Below are 23,255 nucleotides of genomic sequence, written 5' to 3' on the forward strand. Positions count from 1 at the left end.
ACTAGGCAAAAAGTCCATATACTTGATACCAAAACACAATATATTAAAAGAAGATTGATAAACTGGACTTCACCAAAATGGAAAATTTTGCTCAGTGAAAGACCCTGTTAAGAGTATGAAGAGACAAGCTACAGACTGAAAGAAAATATTTACAGATCGCATATCCAATGAAGGACTTGTATCTAGTATGTATAATGAACCCTCAAAACTTAACAGTCAAAAAACAAACAAACAATCTAATTAGAAAATGGGCAAAAAATCAGTTTTAATTTGTGGAGTATAACACAGTATAAAAACTTTGAATAGATCTTATGTGCAGCCATTGCATTGTTAGTATTTTATAATATTGTGTGGTTTTGGTTCTTGGTGCTGTCTTAATCCTCTCAGGCTGCTACAGCAAAATACTGCAAACTAAAGGGCTTATAAACAACAGATATGTATTTCTTACAGATCTGGAGGCTGGAAAGTCCAAGAGCAAAACACCAACAGATGTGATGTCTTGTGAGGGTCTGCTCTGGTTCATAGGTGGCACCTTCTGGCTGTCCTCATAGGGTGTAAGGGGGCTAACTAGAACTCTGAAGTCTCTTCTGGGGCACTAAGGACACTAATCCCAATTATTAACCTCTGCTCTCACGGCCTAATTACCTCCCCAAATCCCCATCTCCTAATACTGTCACCTTGAGAGTTAGGATTTCAACATATTAATTTGGAGGGACAGCAGAGATTTCAGCTGGGAGCCAAGGAGGAGGCTGAGGAACGTGCCTCTTCAGGTGGGAAACTCACAGATGGCCAGGAAGCAGGAAATGCACGAGATGTCATTCCAGAGCCTGTCCTTCAGGAGAATCACACAGTCCTCCCCTGAGCCATGGTCGTGTGACTCATCCTTCTTCCAATTGCTGTAGGTCAGTCTCCCGCCCATCACGTACATGAACTGGCCTTTGGTGGCCTCATCTGTGATGCCCAGAAAAGCACTGTCTTTGGTCACGTCCTGGATGGCCTTATTCTCCTCGGCATTCTTGTGGGCAGCCACTGTGACCTGGAGCCCAGCACATAGATTCTTCACTTTGGAGAAAGGCATCCCCTCACCGTTGGTCACAAAGAGCTTCTTCCCAGACATTTTCCAGGAAGGAAGGAGGGAGAGGGAGAGGGAGAGGGAGAGGGAAAGAGAGAAAGAGAGAAAGAGAGAAAGAGGGCCGAGCGCGGCGGCTCAAGCCTGTAATCTCAGCACTTTGGGAGGCCGAGATGGGCGGATCACGAGGTCAGGAGATTGAGACCATCCTGGCTAACTTGGTGAAACCCCGTCTCTACTAAAAAATGCAAAAAAAACTAGCCGGGCGAGGTGGCGGGCGCCTGTAGTCCCAGCTACTCGGGAGGCTGAGGCAGGAGAATGGTGTAAACCCGGGAGGCGGAGCTCGCAGTGAACTGAGATCCGGCCACAGCACTCCAGCCTGGGCGACAGAAAGAGACTCCGTCTCAAAAAAAAACACGAACGAATGAACGAACGAACGAACGGAAAGAAAGGAAGAAAGAAAGAAAAGGAAGGAAGGAAGGAAGGAAGGAAGGAAGGAAGGAAGGAAGGAAGGAAGGAAGGAAGGAAGGAAGGAAGGAAGGAAGGAAGGAAGGAGGGAGGGAGGGAGGGAGGGAGGGAGGGAGGGAGGGAGGGAGGGAGGGAGGGAGGGAGGGAAGGAAGGAAGGAAGGAAGGAAGGAAGGAAGGAAGGAAGGAAGGAAGGAAGGAAGGAAGGAAGGAAGAAAGATAGGAAGATCACAAAGGGTGAGTGAGGCTGGCTGGATTTGGAGCCCAGCCCAGGACAGTAGGCAAGTAGTCTGAGTTCTCTGGGAAGTCAGACCTCTGAAAAAATCACCCTATGTCCAGTAGCTCAGTCCAGAGCCTGGTCAGGAAGCAGACCTCAGCTGTAGAGCCTAGGAAGGGGCGTCCAGACCCCTGCAGACAGCCCAGACTCCCCTGGGATATCCCACCTTGAAAAAGCATCTGCTAAAACCTGCCCCAGCACAGGTGCACATATGGAGACAGTCTTGGGCCCCACTGCAGGCTTGGGCACCAGGATAAGGAAGAGGCAGGGACAGACATCAGAGCACAGTAGATAACAAGGAAGGAGCACAGACTTTGGAGAGGACAGACCTCCATCCAAACCCTCCCCTGCCACTTGCCAGCTGTGTGACCTGAAATGAGTCACCAACACTTCCTGCACCTCGGTTTCCTCACCTGTCAATAAAGCAAGTTCAACAACCACAACTGAGGTTGCTGAGAGGATTGAATGAAACCATCTTATGGGAAAATGCCACCCAGCACAGGCCCTGGTGTAGGACAAGTGTTCATGAGTTAGTTCCCCTCCCACATCCTCCAAACCTAGAGTGCACTGAAGAAAAGAGTGAGAGCCAAGAACACCTTATGGGCAGAGAGAAAGCTCACGCTTCTTCATGTGGTCCAGTTCTGATCTCAGGCTCTGTAGCTGTCTCTTTAAGTTGGCCAGCTTAGCCTCAGCAACTGCAAAGCAACAGGGAGAAGGTATTTATGGAGAAGACCTTAAGTTGGAGAGTGGAGCATTTTGAAAAAAACAAAGTGGCTTACTAAGAAGAACGCTTATTCCAGAAAAATAAGAAAGCAAAAGAAATAAAAGGGGGAAAATGACTACATTCCTGCTTCCCAGCTATACCTCTGCATCCCTTCACAACCCAGAACTTCAGGCCTGGACTCCTGTCTCCACATACAGCTTGCATATTGTCATATTGTAAGAATTCATAAGCAAATACTCAACTCATTACTCTTCTTTCTGAAAAATTTTCTTTTTTCTCTTTTTTTTTTTTTTTTGAGGCGGAGTCCTGCTCTGTCACCCAGGCTGGAGTGCAGTGGCTCAATCTCGGTTCAATGCAACCTCCGCCTCTCGGGTTCACGCCATTCTCCTGCCTCAGCCTCCCGAGTAGCTGGGACTACAGGCGCCCACCACTACGCCCAGCTAATTTTTTGTATTTTTAGTAGAGACGGGGTTTCACCATGTTAGTCAGGATGGTCTCAATCTTCTGACCTCGTGATCCGCCCACCTTGGCCTCCCAGAGTGCTGGGATTACAGGCGTGAGCCACCACGCCTGGCCTAATTTTTTGTATTTTCAGTAGAGACGGGGTTTCACCATGTTAGCCAGGGTGGTCTCAATCTCCTGACCTCATGATCTACCCGCCTCGGCCTCCCAAAGTGTTGGGATTACAGGTGTGAGCCACTGCGTCTGGCCTGAAAACTTTTCTTCGTCATTCATTTTCATTTCTCATTCCAGATACACTGTTTAATACGTTTATTGTTTTGACAGGCTGGTAGGCAAATATGAATAAGTAGGTTGTCATTGTTCTTTTGTTCTTACTGAGTTTGCTCTATTTTTCTCTGAACTAAGTTGCTGTGATGTTCCCCTTCACCCAGGAGTACTAAGAGGCAGAACGTTTTCATGCCACTCTTGTGACAATGGACATAAACCCAACCCCTAAAGGGCCTATTTCCTCCCTGGCACCCCGGAGGTGCACACTGGACTGTTTCCACTGAAGAAAAGCCAGGGCCCATCTGCTAAGGGGCCTGACGAGGGAATGGCCCTACATGGCTTGAACGTCTGCATCTGGGCACCTATGGGAGTCCCCTCAGGCCCCAAGTAAAGCTGAGAGGGCTGGCAGTGCTGGGCCAGGAGGCAGAATTGAGCATCTTCCCATGAGGCAACAGGAGAAGCAAGAGAAGGGTACCTTCCAGCGGCCCTCCAGCTCCCCAGGACCTGGGACCCTCAGGCCACCCTGCTGAGGTATGCCCCTTACCTGAATTGTCCCAACGATCTCCTTTTTGTCCCCTTGGTCCTGGAATTCCAGGAGCCCCTGTGTTTCCTGGGAGCCCCAACTTTCCAGGAAGGCCCTGCAAACCTCTGAACCCTTGACAAAGTGACCCAGTGGCTGTCACTCATTTTTTTCCCAAAAATCTCAATACTCCATTCATGTTCACCCCTGGAACAGCCAGCGAGCTAATGGTGACCCAAAGAAAAAAGACCCCCGACTCCTGCATCCCAGAGGAGGGCCTGCACCAAGGCCAGCTCCCTAACCAGACGGGACACCCCTCTGTAGGGACAACCACACATCCCTAATTCCTGTGTGGAAATATGGGATCCCGGAGAGTCAGCAAGCAGCTTTGTTTTGGAGACAATGGCATTTTACAGGGATTGTTCTGAGTGTAGCATGGGTCCTGATGAAATGGGAGCCTCCCCAAGTCTGTGCTCGCACCCTCATGTGGAAGAGATGCCTGCTGGAGGTGGAGATTCGGAGAGACACAGGTCGGACCTGGATGTCCCTTTTCCCCATTGGGTCCATCTCACCCATCTCTGCCTGGGATGCCATTGGGTCTCCAGCACAGTGCTAGGCAGCTCTTTACATTAGTGCCCTCACCCCATCCTGCACTTCTCCCTCCCAGGCATTTGTCTCCACAGCTAAGCACCTCTGAGCCTCCAGAGTCACAGGTTCTCAGGGTAGCTTTCTGCAAATATTTATTTCCAGAAAAAGCATGCATAGATCTTCCACCAGACAAACACATGCACACACACACACACACACACACACGAACACACACACATGCATGCGTACAATTGACTACTTCCATTTGTGTTTTGTTCATTGCAGGGCCAGGGTGGAGAGACTAAAAACCCCCAGCACTGAGTCACATCCTTCATCTCTTCTCGTTTAGAACCTTTGTCAAATGTCTTGTTTGGACATCTCACCAGGCCAGGCACAAGGAGAAGGGGTATTTGCAGATGACTTCAATCCACAGCTGAATGTGGGCATTGGCACCTGCTGCTCCCTCTGCCTGGACATTTCCCTGCATCTCTGCCTGCTTATTTGTTGTCACTCAGCTTTCAGCTTAAATATTATCTCAGGAGAAAGGTCTTTGCTAACCCTGTAACTTTAAGTAGTCACTCAGTTGTAATTCTCTGTTCTAATTTTCTGCCAATTATAGCTTCCACGTGGGACTGTTTTGTTTATTTGGTTGCATATCGATTGATCACCCACCCCACTCCTGTAGAATGAGAAGCTCATGAGAACAGGGGTCTTGTTCCCCAGCTGTTGTTTCTCCACCAAGAAGAGTGCCTGGAAACAGAGTCGATGCTCAATAAACATTTATGGAACAAATGAATCCTCCAGCAGCGTGTCCTCAAATCAGCCCTCTTCTCTCTGGCTGGAGCTACCATCTGTGCCCCCTTTACCAGTGACCTCACTTTTCTATTCTCAGTTCACATCTCTGTCCCCAGGGTGCAAACCAGGGCTGGGCACACAGGAGGATTGGGTGCGAGGGAGAGGAGAGAAGTAGAGACCTCGAGCAGACACCAGATCATCAGTGCTCGTCCAGGCCTGAGTTTCCAGAAGTGTCCAGTTCTTGTCACCAGAGCCTAGTCAAGCTGCCTAGATCCCGGATGTGAGCTTTAATGCTTGCTTTCCTCCAAACTCACACCCATTCTTTGAAACACTTCATGTCACCAAACAGCTTGAGAGGTTTGTTTTTCCCAGGTGGTGAGTGGGGTGGGTCACTTCCCTGTGACTCTGCCTTGTGATGGGAGTTTTGGCTTCTCAAGGGTCCTCATCCTTGTGTACTCATGTCATCAGGCCCTGTCCAGCGGCCCTCTGGTTCCCATTCAGGGGGCCTTCCAGGCATCAAGAGGTGCTTCAATGGTAAATAAGATCCCTCTCAAGGCTGTGTCTCCTGATGCCATTGACACAATGCTGAGGGGCCCATAGGCCCAGAGGACAAAGGACTTTCGATTCATTTAGCAAATAGGCAGACCTCCCAGGAAGGTGGGAATGTGAAACTGACAGATTTGCATTGAGTCAGGATCCTAACTGTGCTACAGACTTAGAGAAAGGGTGGTTTTGAGTGGGGAGAGGGTAAGCAGAAGGTAAATATACCTAGGAGCAAAGGAACCTGAGAAAACCTGGATTCTGGAGGGGACGAGTTTCTCCCCCAAGGATGTGTACCCATAGGTCTGTCTTCTCATAGACTCGGAAGTGAATTTATGCTGTTCTTACGACTATTACTGAATTTTGCTATTTATGCCAAGATGAAAAATTGTGTTTCCAGTGTCTCAGCGTGGCATGATCTCCCGCACTGTGGAGACTTAAATGCAGTGGAGATACCACAGCCCAGGCACCTCAGTGGTGTCTCAGATGGAGGCCAGGCAGATTTGAGTTCATGATGGGACAATTATCAAATACAGTAGGGGATAAGCAGAGTGAGAGCTGATAGAAATGACAAGCCTCAGAAATAGTCCTCCAAGGAGTGTGGACCCTACATGACAGATAAATTAATATGCACTTCAAAAGAGGGTATAATGAAGGAATAAATGAAAATTATATAATTAAATTAATAAACTTGAATTAAAAATAACTATAGTGCTAATAAAATAAAATACTGGTTCTCTGTCAGAGATATAAACTTAGCAAATATGGCTGTAGTAGTTTTGAGTTGTTTCCTCCTTGTTGTAAAATTATATCTCAGGCCCTTTGCCATAGGACTTCACAAAGGCTCCCACTAGAGTGTGAGGAGTAAACACTCCAGCCCCTTTGCTGTTTGGTGTGGCCATGTGACCCTGAGCTGAGACGAAGGGAGCAGCAGCTTAACGAGTGCTTACAGGTTTGCTATGGCCTTTCTGTTTCTTTCCCAATCATGGGAAGTATGCATCCCTGGAAAGTGATATGGAACAGTCATGAACTCACCTGAAAGTCTGTTCAGCCGACTGCTGCTGAGTCCAAGCCCACTCAGCTGAAATCAGCCAAAGCTCAATAAACTGGAAGATCCAGAGCAGGAAATAAACCGTTTACTGTTGTAAGCCCTTGAGAGGGAAATTTACTGTTGTGTTAGCTGACTGATACAATATCAATGATTGATAGAAAAGGTATAAGGAATTAACAAACCAGCCCAGGAGCAGTGGCTCACACCTGTAATTCCAGCACTTTGGGAGGCCGAGGCAGGTGGATCACCTGAGGTCAGGAGTTCAAGACCAGCCTGACAAACATGGTAAAACCCCATCTCTACTAAAAATACAAAAATTAATTGGACGTGGTGGTGCATGCCTGTAATCTCAGCTACTTGGGAGGCTGAGGCAGGTGAATCGCTTGAATCCGGGAGGCAGAGGTTGCAGTGAGCTGAGTATGTGCCACTGCACTCCAGCCTGGACTACAAAGGGAGACTCCATCTCAAACAAACAAGCAAACAAACAACAATGAACAAATCAGGAAGAAAAGGGATTATTATACTAGGACAGATGGTCCTGACATTATAAAATCACACTATGTACAGTTAATTTTATAGCAACACATTGGAAAATTAGGTAAAATATATAATATTATAAGAAAGTTTAGAATTATTTAAGTTGGCCCAAGAATGACTGATATATCAGAGTAATTGATATATGACTAATCATAAAATACAGAAATGGAAGTCAAAAATTAACAACCATCCCTCCATCAACAAAATGGTTTTAAGGTGAGTTGTATAAAATCTTCAGAGAAGAGACTACTCTCGTACAGAAATGGTTTATATCTAAAAAACTACTTAGCTGAGATGATTAGCTGAACATATAATTCAGAATGGATAAGGATTGAACAAAAGAAGGAAACTTTTAGAAAATCTAATTTATAAGCAGAGAGGCAAAAATATAGTTTAAAAAATAACTATTAGAGTTCAGCCCTGTATTCATGGTTAATAGCAGTCTCTAGAATCTGACTTCCTACATTCATTAGCCCATGAACTAGCTGCATAATATTTGGAAAATCACTGTAACCTCTATATCCCTTGACATTCTTATTTGTAAATAGGGGAAAATAATAGCACCTATAAAATAGGGTTAATAAGTTTAACTAGTATAGTGCCTACCCTATAGGATGTGTGATGAGCATATATAGCATCAGACCGAGTAGGTATATCCAAGGAATGCAAGGATGGCTCAACATCAAAAAGTAAATCAATGCAAATCACTAGTTTAATAAAGAGCAGGTTTTATTAAGAGCCTAATTCAGATCCATGCAATCTTGAAGCTTGAAGCCTGTTCCCAAAACTAATACATGGTCTGAAAATTCTTCATACATTGTTTCCCAGACTCCTGTAATGCAAACTTTCTAGGGTTGATTTCAAACACAGTCCAAACAAATGACATTGTCCTCCAGTTTTGTCATTTCCACCACTCAGGCCATAGAGTGGTAGCTCAGCTTGAAGCTGTTGCTACTTGAAGTGAAAGGTTGGGCAGTGGCCTACTGTCTTATTTCTTTGCATGTGCAGAGGGTAGAGAGAATGCTGTTGGTGCCAATGGTGGGCAATACCTGCTCACAGGAGGAACCACATGTCAGCAGGTACACTACTGCCTCTCAGCCCACACTGACTGGTTGTGTGACTAATTACAAATGACAGTTGCTTTCAGCAGCTGGTTCTTCAGGAAAGAGACTCTATGATTGCCTCTAGCTGCATGTCCCTTACCCTCACCTTTGCACCAGTACACATTTCAGTCCATAATGTCTTGTTGCTGGGGTCCCTGAGTTTCAGGAAGCAACTTGCTCATGAGTAGGGTGTGAACCCCAGGCAGCTTCTGTGATACTGGCATTCACATAGCCCCCTAGGAAACTCAATCCACGGTGTTGCAATCCACATTGCCCCAAAACACTCCTGCTCACAGCTTTGTCCTTCCTCTTCTTCTCCCCATGCTCCATAAAATCAGTCCATCTGCTGGTTCCAAATGTCAGAATTTTACAAGAGGAAATGATTACCCATCCCTGCCTTACATGACTTAATCAGAGATGGTGAGGTAACCTGAGCATCACTACTCACAAAGATTAGGAGGGGCTTAAGACAGTCGCTTCCTATACCCCAAAAGTAGAGGACAGGAAAGGATGATTTCCACTGTGAGAGCACAAATGTCACCCAAGGTGGGTCAGCAACCTTCAATTCTCTCCAGGCCTCCTTTTACTGACAAGGAAATGGGGCTTATTAAACTACTTCTGCTGAACAGCCCACTCCTTGCAGGGCCTATGGTGGAGTTCCTGGGGCATTTCTCCAAACTTAAATAATGAAGAACTTAGAGCCTCTTATGCTCAGTGGCATCCTCTGGATGCCAGTACTACTTGCTTGACACTCTTGCCTTGATGTTAACAGACTAAAGAAAATGCTGAAAATTCATCTGATAAAGTGCAGCACACTTTCATAATGAAAACAATCTTAGCTAACTAGAAAAAAAGAGGAAACATTTTTACCTTGACACAAAGTATTTACTAGACACTTAAAACGGCAGCGTTTTCAATGGTGACATATTGGAAGTGTTCCTGTTATATAATCAGGGCCAACTTCACATTATACACAAAGAGTCCATTTTCATTGTGTCTCTTCAAAAGCTATAGAGGTTTCTGTCACCTATATAAAGATAAGAATTGAGACATTAAAATATAAATGTCATATAGGAACAGGAAAAATTTCCATCACTTGTAAATACAAACAGTATTTATGAAATATAACAGAATCGAAAATGGCTGAATAGGAACAGCTCCAGTCTGCAGCTCCCAGCAAGATCAATGCAGAAGACAGGTGACTTCAGCATTTCCAACTGAGGTAACGGGTTCATTTCACTAGGACTGGTTGGACTGTGGGTACAGCCCACAGAGGGCAAGCTGAAGCAGGACAGGGCATCGCCTCACCCATGAAGCACAAGGGGTTGGGGGGTTTCCCTTTCCTAGCCAAGGGAAGCCATGACAGACTGTATCTGGAGAAACGGTACACTCCTGACCAAATACTGCACTATTCCCACTGTCTTAGCAATCGGCAGACCAGGAGATACCCTCCCATACCTGGGTTGGCAGGTCCCATGCCCACAGAGCCTTGCTCACTGCTAGTGCAGCAGTCTGAGATGGACCGGCGATGCTGCAGCTGGATTGGGGGAGGGGTGTCTGCCGTTACTGAGGCTTGAGTAGCTCACAGTGTAAAGAAAGAGGCCTGGAAGCACAGACTGGGCAGAGCCCACTGCAGCTCATCAAGGCCTACTGCCTCTATAGATTCCACCTCTTGGGGCAGGGCATAGCAGAACAAAAGGCAACAGGCAGCTTCTGCAGACCTAAATGTCCCTGTCTGACAGCTCTGAAGAGAGCAGTGGTTTTCTCAGCATGGTGTTTGAGCTCCAAGAACAGACAGACTGCCTCCTCAAGTGGGTCCCTGACCCCCATGTAGCCTGGCTGGGAAACACCTCCCAGTAGAGGCCAACAGACGCCTCAAACAGGCGGGTGCCCCTCTGAGATGAAGCTTCCAGAGGAAGGATCAGGTAGCAATACTTGCTGTTCTGTAGCCTCCTCTGGTGATACCCAGGCAAACAGGGTCTGGAGTGAACCTCCGGCAAATTCCAACAGACCTGCAGCTGAGGGGTCTGCCTGTTAGAAGGAAAACTAACAAACAGAAAGGAATAGCATCAACATCAACAAAAAGGACAGCCACACCAAAACCCCATCTGTAGGTCACATCAAAGATCAAAGATAGATAAAACCACAAAGATGGGGAGAAACCAGAGTAGAAAAGCTGAAAATTCCAAAAAAAAGAGTGCCTCTTCTCCTTCAAAGGATCACAGCTCCTCGCCAGCAAGGGAACAAAACTGGATGGAGAATGAATTTAATGAGTTGACAGAAGTAGGCTTCAGAAGGTTGGTAATAACAAATTTGTCTGAGCTAAAGGAGCATGTTCTAACCCATTGCAAGGAAGCTAAAAACCTTGAAAAAAGGTTAGATAAATGGCTAACTGGCTAACTAGAATAAATAGTGTACAGAAGACCTAAAATGACCTGATGGAGCTGAAAACCATGGCACAAGAACTTCTGACACATGCACAAGTTTCAATAGCTGATTTGATCAAGTCAAAGAAAGGATATCAGTGATTGAAGATCAAATTAATGAAATAAAATGAGAAGACAAAATTAGAGAAAAAAAGAGTGAAAAGAAATGAACAAAGCCTCCAAGAAATATGGGACTATGTGAAAAGACCAAATATACGTTTGATTAGTGTACTGGAAAGTGACAAGAAGAATGGAGCCAAGTTAGAAAAAACTCTTCAGGATTTTATCTGAGAGAACTTCCCTAACCTAACAAGGCAGGCCAATATTCAAATTCAGGAAATACAGAGAACACCACAAAGATACTCCTCAAGAAGAGCAACCCCAAGACACATAATTGTCAGATTCACCAAGGTTGAAATGAAGGAAAAAATGTTAAGGGCAGCCAGAGAGAAAGGTTGGGTTACCCACAAAATGAAGCCCATCAGACTAGTAGCGGATCGCTCAGCAGAAACCCTACAAGCCAGAATAGAGTAGGGGCCAACATTCTACATTCTTAATGAAAAAATTTTCAACCCAGAATCTCATATGCAGCCAAACTAAGCTTCATAAGTGAAGGAGAAATAAAATCCTTTACAGACAAGCAAATACTGAGAGATTTTGTCACCACCAGGCCTGCCTTATAAGAGCTTCTGAAGGAAGCACTAAACATGGAAAAGAACAACTGGTACCAGCCACTGCAAAAACATGCCAAATGGTAAAGACCATTGATGCTATGAAGAAACTGTGTCAATTAATGGGCAAAATAACCAGCTAACATCATAATGACAGGATCAAATTCAAACATAACAATATTAACCTTAAATGTAAATGTGCTAAATGCCCCAATTAAAAGACACAGACTGGCAAAATGGATAAAGAGTCAAAACTCATCAGTGTGCTGTATTCAGGAGACCCATTTCATGTGCAAAGACACACATAGGCTCAAAATAAAAAGATGGAGGAAGATCTACCAAGCAAATAGAAAGGAAAACAAAAAAACAGGGGTTGTAATCCTAGTCTCTGATAAAACAGACTTTAAACCAATAACAATCAAAAGAGACAAAGAAGGCCACTACATAATGGTAAAGGAATCAATTCACCAAGAAGATATACTGTACTAAATATATATGCACCAAATACAAGAGCATACAGATTTATAAAGCAATTCCTTAAAGACCTACAAAGAGACTTACACTCCCACACACTAATAATGGGAGACTTAAACACCCCACTGTCAATATCAGACAAATCAACAAGACAGAAGGTTAACAAGGATGTCCAGGATTTGAACTCAGCTCTGGACCAAGCAGACCTAATAGACATCTACACAACTCTACACCCCAAATCAATAGAATGTACATTCTTCTCAGCACCACATCATACATATTCTAAAATTGATCACATAAATGATAGTAAAACACTCCTCAGCAGATGTAAAAGAACAGAAATCACAACAAACTGTCTCTCAGACCACAATGCAATCAAATTAGAATTCAGGATTAATAAACTCACTCAAAACCACACAACTACATGAAAAACTGAACAACTTGCTCCTGAATGACTACTGGGTAAATAATGAAATGAAGGCAGAAATAAAGATGTTCTTTGAAACCAATGAGAACAAAGACACAATGAACCACGATCTCTGGGACACATTTAAAGCAGTGTGTGGAGGGAAATTTATAGCACTAAATGCCCACAAGAGAAAGCAGAAAAGATCTAAAATTGACACCCTAACATCACAATTAAAAGAACCAGAGAAGCAAAAGCAAACAAATTTAAAAGCTAGCAGAAGGCAAGAAATAACTAAGATCAGAGCAGAACTGAAGGTGATAGAGACACAAAATAAACCCTTCAAAAAATCAATGAATCCAGGAGCTGTTTTTTGAAAAGATCAACAAAATAGGTAGACCACTAGCAAGACTATTAAAGAAGAAAGGAGAGAAGAATCAAATAGATGCAATAAAAAATGATAAAAGGGATATCACCACCGGTCCCACAGAAATACAAACTACCATTAGAGAATACTGTAAACACCTCTATGCAAATAAACTAGAAAATCTAGAAGAAATGGATAAATTCCTGGACACATACACACTCCCAAGACTAAACCAGGAAGAAGTTGAATCTCTGAATAGACCAATAACAGGCTCTGAAATTGAGGCAATAATTAATAGCCTACCAACCAAAAAAAGTCCAGGGCCAGACAGATTCACAGCCGAATTCTACCAGAGGTACAAAGAGGAGCCGGTACCACTGCTTCTGAAACTATTTCTATCAATAGAAAAAGGGAATCCTCCCTAACTCATTTTATGAGGTTAGCATCATCCTGATACCAAAGCCTGGTAGAGACACACACAAAAAAAGAGAATTTTGGGCTAATATCCTGATGAACATTGATGTGAAAATCCTCGATGAACATTGATGTGAAATCATCCATAAAATGCTGGCAAACCGAATCCAGCAGCACATCAAAAAGCTTATCCATCATGATTAAGTGGACTTCATCCCTGGGATGCAAGGCTGGTGCAACATACGCAAATCAATAAACATAATCCATCACATAAACAAAACCAATGACAAAAATTATATGATTATCGCAATAGATTCAGAAAAAGCCTTCAAGAAAATTCAACAGCCCTTCATGCTAAAAACTCATTAAACTAGGTATAGATGGAATTTATCTCAAAATAATAAGAGCTATTTATAACAAACTCACAGGCAATATCATACTGAATGGGCAAAAACTGGAAGCATTCCCTTTGAAAACTGGCACAAGACAAGCATGCCTTCTCTCACCACTCCCATTCAACATAGTGTTGGAAGTTCTGGCTAGGGCAATCAGGCAAGAGGAAGAAATAAAAGATATTCAATTAGGAAAAAAGAAAGTCAAATTGTCTCTGTTTGCAGATGACATGATTGCATATTTAGAAAACCCCATCATCTCAGCCCATAATCTCCCTAAGTTGATAAGCAACTTCAGCAAAATCTCAGGATACAAAATCAATGTGCAGAAATCACAAGCATTCCTATACATCCATAATAGACAAACAGAGAGCCAAATCATGAGTGAATTCCCATTCACAATTACTACAAAGAGAATAAAATACCTAGGAATCCAATTTACAAGGGATGTGAAGGACCTCTTCAAGGAGAACTACAAACCATGGCTCAATGAAATAAAAAGGACACAAACAAATGGAAGAATATTCCATGCTCATGGATAGGAAGAATTAATATCATGAAAATGGCCACACTGCCCCAAGTAATTTATAGATTCAATGCTATCCCCATCAAGCTAGCACTGACTTTCTTCACAGAATTGGAAAAAACTACTTTAAGTTCATATGGAACCAAAAAAGAGCCTGCATTGCCAAGACAATCCTAAGCAAAAAGAACAAAGCTGGAGGCATCAGGCTACCTGACTTCAAACTATACTACAAGGCTACAGTAACCAAAAGAGCATGGTATTGGTACAAAACTGAGATATCGACCAATGGAACAGAACAATGACCTCAGAAAAAACACCACACATCTACAACCATCTGATCTTTGACAAACCTGACAAAAACAAGCAATGGAGAAAGGATTTCCTATTTAATAAATGGTGCTGGGAAAACTGGCTAGCCATATGTAGAAAGCTGAAACTGGATCCCTTCCTTACACTGTATACAAAAATTAACTCAAGATGGATTAAAGGCTTAATGTAAGACTTTACACTATAACAACCCTAGAAGAAATCCTAGGCAATACCATTCAGGACATAGGCATGGACAAAGACTTCATGACTAAAACACCAAAAGCAATGGCAACAAAAACCAAAATAGACAAATGGAATCTAATCAAACTAAAAAGCTTCTGCATGGCAAGAGAAACTATCATCAGAACAAGCAGGCAACCTACAGAATGGGAGAAAATTTTTGCAATCTACCCATCTGACAAAGGGCTGGTATCCAGAATCAACAAAGAACTTAAACAAGTTTACAAGAAAAAAAAAAAAATCAAACAACCCCATCAAAAAGTGAGCAAAGGATATGAACAGACACTTTTCAAAAGAAGACATTTATGCAGCCAACAGACATATGAAAAAATGCTCATCATCACTGGTCATCAGAGAAATGCAAGTCAAACCACAATGAGATACCATCTCACACCAGTTAGAATGGCGATCATTAAAAAGTCAGGAAACAACAGATGCTGGAGAGGATGTGGAGAAACAGGAACGCTTTTACACTGTTAGTGGAAGTGTAAATTAGTTCAAACATTGTGGAAGACAGTGTGGCGATTCCTCAAGGATCTAGAACTAGAAATACCATTTGACCTAGCAATCCCATTACTGGGTGTATACCCAAAGGATTATAAATCATGCTACTACAAAGACATGTACACACATATGTTTATTGCGGCACTATTCACAATAGCAAAGACTTGGAACCAACCCAAATGTCAATCAATGATAGAATGGATTAAGAAAATGTGGCACATATGCACTATGGAATACTATGCGGCCATAAAAAAGAATGAGTTCATTTCCTTTGCAGGGACATGGATAAAGCTGGAAACCATCATTCTAAGCAAACTATCACAAGGACAGAAAACCAAACACCGCATGTTCTCACTCATAGGTGGGGGTTGAACAATGAGAACACATGGTCACAGGGTAGGGAACATCACACGCTGGGTCCGGTTTGGGGGTGGGGGCCAGGTGGAGGGATAGCATTAGGAGAAATATCTAATGTAAATGAAAAGTTGAGGGATGCAGCAAACCAACATGGCACATGTATAACCATGTAACAAACCTGCATGTTATGCACATGTACCCTAGAACTTAAAGTATAATAAAAATATATATATATAACAGAATCAGTTCTATTAGAAGTATTAGTGGGAAAATGAGAATCCAAAAGATGGTTGGGTATAAGATCAACAGAAATTAAGAGTTTTTTTTTTTAACAAATCAGCAATAATTAATTTAAAATCTTATAAAAATAGTAACAATAGCAAATAAAAGCATAAAGAAAGTAAAAATAATCCCAATAAGAAACAAAAAGATATCAATTTTCAGAGGCTTGAAGTATTCATCTATAAAATTGGGAATACACATGGTCCTGGATTTTTGATGGTTTAACTTACAATTTATCAACTTTACAATGGTTCAAAAGTGATGTGAATTCAGTAGAAGCCATAATTTGAGTACACATAAAATCCTTCATTCACTTCTAGTCAGTAAAAGTCCACGAGATAGTCAATACCTTATTATAAAATAGGCCATGTATTAGATGATTTTGCCCAACTACAGGCTAATGTAGTGTTCTGGGCATGTTTAAGGTAGTTTAAGTCAAGCTATGATTTTTGGTAGGTTACGTGTATTAAATGCATTCCCAACTTATGACATTTTCATCTTGCAATGTATTTATCATGATATAACCCCATCATAAGTCAAGGAATATCTGTATATCCTTCTCCTTCTTTTTAAAATAATTTGGAGGAGGACTCAATAATTTGTGTGCTGCATCCTAAGTGCATGCGGAATGGTGATCAGATTAAAATGCTTCATTCATAAAAGACTGAGAAATTGTTCCCCTCATACTCATTGGTTTTCTGAGTGTAGATTCAGAACTTCCTTGCACCCAAGAAAAGCAATAAATGCCGAAGAAGAGTGTTCACAGGTATTGGGGTGGAGAAGTGGGAGCCTTTCTGGGAGCGTGTTACGGGAGAGAAGTGGGAGGTGGGACACACGTGTGGCTGCCTCCTCAAGCAAGTATGGACATGGTCTCATTCCTGCGCAGCCCTGGGGTGTGGGAGTGTGGTCCCATTCCATGCAGACCTGAGATTAGGATGAATCACTGAGGCCTGGGACTGAGCCCTGAGTGCCACCATCACTGCTGGGCTGCAGAAATCATTCAGGTGGCTGCATGGAGGACAGAAGGCATGGTATCCCCACCCACAAATGGACTATGTGGATTCATGATGCCCATGTGTTCTTCCAAATGGTGTCTGTAACTCCCCATCCCCCTGCACCATCTCAGGGAGGAGAGCAGGCGGCCCCTCCCATCAAACAAAGAAAGCACATCTTGAGATTGAATTTTCCAATATTCAGGCAAGTGGGGGCTCAGAGCCAGAGTTCATTTGATTTACAAAAATACAGAAATGTGATATTTCTTGGAACCAGAGCAGAGGAAACACATATAAACACATTCACGATTTATTACATACACTTAAATCATCTTTCTTCAGCTCAGGGGTGGGGTGGCTGGGAGCATGAACTTCAGATCCAGGAAGATGGGTTTGGATCCAGCCTCTGCCACTTGCTCTCTAGAATAATACTCAAAACATTTCACTCCTCCAAGCTTCAGTGTCCTTATAAAAAAATGGAGAAAACAATACTGGTCCCATGTCATTGTGTGAAGATCGAATAATATGTAATAAGCCGTATTAGAATTGCTTGTCAAGGTGTGTGGCGCATGATATGTGCTCGGTCAATAGCCTCTGTGTGTAGTAACAGCTCTGGTAGTAATTTTGCTAGCTGGGGGTATGGTAATAATTGTGACGGCAACAAGTATTTCATCCCCATTTTATAGATGAAGACATAAGCTCAAGGAAAAAAATCCCCAAGAGTCACCAGTTACCTTGCCTACCCCATGACATATCCTAAGACCTGACCCACGTTAATTTTAATGATTATCTGGGTGAACGGATTAATGGAAGGGGAAAGTGGAGCCGGTGGTGTGGGGGGACAGGGTGGTGTGAATGCCTACTTAGTCTGAAGTGGGGTGCAGAGTCGTTCATCAGCAGAAAGTTACCTGGATCACGTCTGCACTGGGGGGCTCTTCCCTAGAGGCCTAGGCCGGCTGTCTTCAGGTCAGAGGCCTGAGTTGGCATCCAAAGACTCAAATGAATGAATTGTACATGTCAGTCACAGGGTTGGCTTGGACACCGCCGTGCTGGGGCACCACTGGGCCCTCTGACCACCTGGAGAACCTGACCAGGCCTGCCACAGAGACCTCAGAGTGCCAGAGAATCTCCACTGCGGCCTTACCTCTGCACAGTCAGGGCTTCTTTGAAGTTTGCCTCTCTCTGTCATTATGCTTGGCCAGGACTGCTCATCCTGATGGCACTGCGCACGCAGTGGGCTGCAGAGGGAGAGCTAGGGCACCAGGAGGCAGGCACTCTGTGTGACTTCAGAGGGTCCTTCTACCCCACGACCTCACTGCTGCCATCTGTAAGTGAAGGAACTGGACCAGATGGGGAATAAGGAGGGCTCCATCTCATGCCGAAGGCCAAGGCTAGGAGTGGCTGCCTGGGGTGCAGTGCTGGGAGGGTTTGCAAGGGGAGTGTCAAGGCTGGCCAGTGATTTGGGGGAAGAGTCAGGGCCCATCAGGGGAATGAAGTGGTTAAGGATGCCGTCAGCCCTAATAGCCACAAGTGAATTCTATTGAACGGGAGTTCCAGCATCTCACAGACCAAGCGGATACTGGGGATGGAAACCGAAGGCCAGACAGGATCCTCCCTGTCCCGTGGCATAAATGCCTCTCAGAACTCACAGATGGTCAGTCGGTTGTACAGGCAGTTCCTGTCATTCCACCGCCCGTCTGTGTACATCTCCACACACTGCTCTGTTCCCTGACCCGCGGGCTCCCCTGGGTACCAGTTGGTGTAGTTTACAGGGGTCCCATCTGAGTAGCGGAAGTCTCCAGGGCTTGGACCTTCAGTCAGGCCCACGTAGGCATACATGTTGTACTTCTTCACGAAGCTTGCAACGGCCTCGTTTTCCTCTGGACTCCTCACGACAACAATGTGGCCGCCTGCTTTGGGGCACGCCTCCCGAAAGGCATCAAAAGTGATGGACTGTCCATTGGTGGAGAAGACCTTCTCTCCTACTGCCAGTATGGACCCCTGTAGACTAAGGGCTGGGAGCAGAGGAGTCCGGGTCAGGCCATTGACTGTTTTGTCTCTAAGCCACCTCTCTCACCTGTGCTCTCTGCCACCGGACTTTTCCCAGCCTCTCCATCTCTGCCTCTCTGTGTCTTCTCTTCCTCTTCCAATTGCAATTTTCTAAATTCTCTTCTAGGCTCTCATCCATGTACTCATTCATCTATTTAACAATTACTTATTGCCAGAAATGGTGCAATTTTCTGGGATTCAATAGAAAGCAAGAATAGGCAAAGACCTTGCTTTCCTAAGCCATTAGGAGTGGATTGTGTACACTTCTGTCGCCTCTGGGCCATTCCGAAATATCAGGAATCATCATTCCTTTCTGAAGACCTGAATGTCCACACACTTCTCTGCATCAAAAGGATATGAAAATCGTAAATATATATGTACCCAACGCCATAACACCAAGATAAAAGCAAATATTATTAGATGTAAAAGGAGAGACAGACTCCAATACAATAATAATTGGGGACTTCAACAGTTTACTGTCTGCATTGTTAGATCATTTAGACAGAACATCAACAAAAAAAAAGTTGGCTTAAACTGTGTTGCAGACCAAATGGACCTAATAGACATTTGCAGAACATTTCATCTGACAGCTACAGAATACCCATTCTTCTTATCAGCACATGGAACATTCTCCAGGATACACCGTTTTAGGCTGCAAAGTAAGTATCAATGAATAAAAATATTAAAATGATATCAAGAACCTTTTCTGACCCCAATGGCGTAGGAAGGAAATTTTAAAATTTCTCGAAACAAATGAAAATAGAAACACAACATACCAAAACCTATGGTAGACAACAAAAGCAGTAGTTAAGAGGGAAATTTATAACATTACATGCCTACATCAGAAAAGTAGAAAGATTTCAGATAAGAACCTAAAATTCATCTTAAGAAACTAGAAAAGCAAGAAAAAAGCCAAACTCCAAATTAGTAGAAAGAGAGAAATTTTTAAATTTGGAGTAGAAGCTGGGTGCAGTTGCTCACACCTGTAGTCCCAGCACTTTGGGAGGCAGAGGTGAGTGGATCACCTGATGTCAGGAGTTTGAGACCAGTCTGACCATGTTGAAACCCCATAGCTACTAAAAATACAAAAAAATTAGCTGGGCGTGGTGGTGACGCCTGTAATCCCAGCTACTCGGGAGGCTGAGGCAGGAGAATTGCTTGAACCCAGTAAGCAGAGGTTACTGTGAGCCAAGATCGCACCACTGTACTCTAGTCTGGGCAACAGAGTGATACTCTGTCTCAAAAAAAATAAAAAATAAAAAATATGGAAATAAGCAAAAAGTAGACTAAAAAAGCAGCACAAAATACCAACAAAATGAAAAGTTGGGGAATTTTTTGTTTGTTTGTTTGAGACAAGATCTTGCTCTGTCACCAAGGATGGAGTGCAGTGGCATTGTGTCCGGAATTGGTGGGTTCTTGATCTCGCTGACTTCAAGAATGAAGCCATGAACTCTCACGGTGAGTGTTACAGCTTTTAAAGATGGTGTGTCCGGAGTTTGTTCCTTCAGATGTTCAGATGTGCCCAGAGTTTCTTCCTTCTGGTGGCTTCGTGGTCTCACTGACTTCAGGAGTGAAGCTGCAGATCTCGGAGGTGAGTGTTACAGCTCTTAAAGGCAGTGTCTGGAGTTGTTGGTTCCTTTAGGTGGGTTCGCAGTCTCGCGGGCCTCAGGAGTGAGGCTGCAGACCTTTGCAGTGACTGTTACAGTTCATAAAGGCCCCACGGACCCAAAGAGTGAGCATCAGCAAGATTTATTGTGAAGAGCTAAACAACAAAGCTTCCACAGTGTGGAAGGGAGCCTGAATTGCCGGGGGCTCAGGCAGCGTGCTTGTAGTCCCTTATCTGGCCCCACCCACATCCTGCTGATTGGTCCATTTTACAGAGAGCTGATTGGTCTGTTTTGGCAGAGTGCTGACTGGTGCATTTACAATCCCTGAGCCGCACACAGAGTGCTAATTGGTGCTTTTACAATCCTTTAGCTGGACACAGAGTGCTAAACAGAGTCCCCACTAGGTTAGCTAGATACAGAGTACTGATTGGTGTATTTACAAACCTTGCACTAGATACAGAGTACTGATTGGTGTATTTACAAACCTTGAGCTAGACACAGGGTGCTGATTGCTGTGTTTACAATCCCTTAGCTAGACATAAAGGTTCTCCAAGCCCCTACCAGACTCAGGAGCCCAGCTGGCTTCACCTAGTGGATCCCACAAGGCGCTACAGGCGGAGCTGCCCGCAAGCCCCACACTGTGCACCGGCACTCCTCAGCCCTTGGGCGGTTGATGGGGACTGGGCGCGGCGGTGCAGGGGGCGGTGCTTGTCCTGGAGGCTCGGGCCCGCAGGAGCCCACAGCGGGGCGGGGAGGCTCGGACATGGCAGGCTGCAGGTCCCGAACCCTGCCCAGTGGGGAGGCAGCTGAGGTCGGGCGAGAATTCCAGCGCAGCCCCGGCTGGCCGGCACCACTGGGGGACCCAGTGCAACCTCTGCAGCTGCCAGCTAGGATGTTAAGTCCCTCACTGACCCGGGCCCCTGGGTGCTGGCTAGCTGCTCAGAGTGGGGGGCCTGCCCAGCCCACACCCACCCGGAACTCGCGCTGGCCCCCAGGAGCCCAGGGCAGCCGTGGTTCCTGCCCACGCCTCTCCCTCCACACCTCCCGGCAAGCAGAGGGAGCCAGCTCCGGCCTCTCCCAGCCAAGAGAGGGGCTCCCACAGCGTAGCGGCGGGCTGAAGGGCTCCTTAAGCGTGGCCAGAGCGGACCCGAGGCCGAGGAGGTGCCGAGAGTGAGGGCTGCTGGCATGCTGTCACCTCTCACTAGCATTTGGGAGGCTGAGGCAGAAGGATTGCTTGAAGCCAAGAATTCAAGACCAACCTGGCCAATATAGCGAGACCCCATGTTTATTTTAAAAAAAGAAAAAAACAATCATAAAGTTTGTATGGAACTATAAAAAGACAGCAAGTAGTCAAGGTAATCCTGAGCAAAAAATGAAAAGTTGAAGACATCACATTACCTGACTTCATAATGTACTACAAATGTATGATAACCGAAACAGCATGGTACTCATATAAACAGATGCATAGACCAATGGAACAGAATAGAGAACACAGAAATAAATTCACATGTTTATAGCCAACTGATTTTTGACAATGGCACCAAAAACATACATTGAGGGAAAGGACAATAAATATTCAATAAGTGGTGCTGGGAAAACTGAATATTCATATGCAGAAGAATGAAACTAGGCCCCTATCTCTTACACGTTAAAAAATCAACACAAAATGGATTAAAGCCTTAAATGTAAGACCCAAAGTATGAAACTAGTAGGAAAAAGCATAGGAGAAGCGCTTCAGGACATTGGTCTGGATGAGGATTTTATGGAGAGACCTCAAAAGCACTGGGAACAAAAACCGAGAGTAAACCAATACGGTTGTATCAAACTAAAAAACTTCTGCACAGAAAAGAAAACAATCAACTGAGTGAAGAGATGACCTGCACAGTGGGAGAAATATTCACAAGCTATTCATCCAATAAGGGATTAATAACCTGAATATACAAGGAACTCAAACAATTCAACAGCAAAACATTCAAATAATCCAATTTAAAAATAGACAAATGATCTGAACAGACACTTCTCAAAAGAAGACGTACAAATGGCCAAATATATAAACAACACTCAATATCACTATTCCTAAGATAAATGCAAATGAAACAAAAATAAATTATCTCACCCCAGGTAGACTGGCTTTTATCAACAAGACAAAAAAGAATAAATACTGGTGCAGGTGCAGAGAAAAGGGAACTCTTATACACTTTTGGTGGAAATGGAAAGTACTACAGCCATTGTGGAGAACAAAATGAAGCTTTCTCGAAAACCTAAAACTAGGACTATCATATGATCTAGCAACCCCACTACTGGGTATTCAAAGAAAAGGAATCCAGTATGTTAAAGAGGTATCTGCCCTCCTGTGTTTATTGCAGAGCTATTCATAATAGCCAAGATATAGAATCAACCTAAGTGTCTATCAGTGAATGAATGGATTTTTAAAAAATGTAGTAACTAAACACAATGGAATACAGTTCATCCATAGGAAAGATTAAAATTCTGCCATTCATGGCAACATGGATGAACCATTATGTTAAGTGAAATACAGCCAGGAAAAGAAAATTAAACACAGCATGTTCTCACTCATTTGTGGATGCTAAGAAAACTTAGCTAATATCATAGAAGTAAACATAGAACAGTAAGCAAACAGTAGAACAGAATATATTAGAGGCTGGGAAGATTAAGGGGAATGAGAAATGGGAAAGGTGGGGCAATGGGTACAACATTACAGCTAGATAGGAGAAATGAGTTGTAGCCTTTTTTAGCACTGTAGGGTGACCATAGCCAACCAAAAAATTATTGTATACTTGAGAGGATTTTGAATGTTATCAACACAAAACAATGATAAG

The 23,255-nt window shown here is 44.0% G+C and overlaps 1 protein-coding gene across 1 annotated transcript; it reads right to left on the reverse strand.

Annotated features, from left to right (window-relative positions):
• Window positions 1-766: 766 nt before the first annotated feature.
• LOC105466216 (mannose-binding protein A-like) lies at window positions 767-21,180 on the reverse strand. The gene is made up of 5 exons (XM_071068716.1): window positions 21,018-21,180; window positions 18,409-18,774; window positions 3,810-3,920; window positions 2,424-2,507; window positions 767-1,131 (listed from the first exon to the last, which is right to left on the reverse strand). Exons 1-5 carry the CDS (start codon window positions 21,178-21,180, stop codon window positions 767-769), a joined length of 1,089 nt encoding a protein of 362 aa, XP_070924817.1.
• Window positions 21,181-23,255: the final 2,075 nt, after the last annotated feature.

Source organism: Macaca nemestrina, chromosome 9, assembly GCF_043159975.1.
Source record: "Macaca nemestrina isolate mMacNem1 chromosome 9, mMacNem.hap1, whole genome shotgun sequence".
NCBI classification, from domain to species: domain Eukaryota; kingdom Metazoa; phylum Chordata; class Mammalia; order Primates; family Cercopithecidae; genus Macaca; species Macaca nemestrina.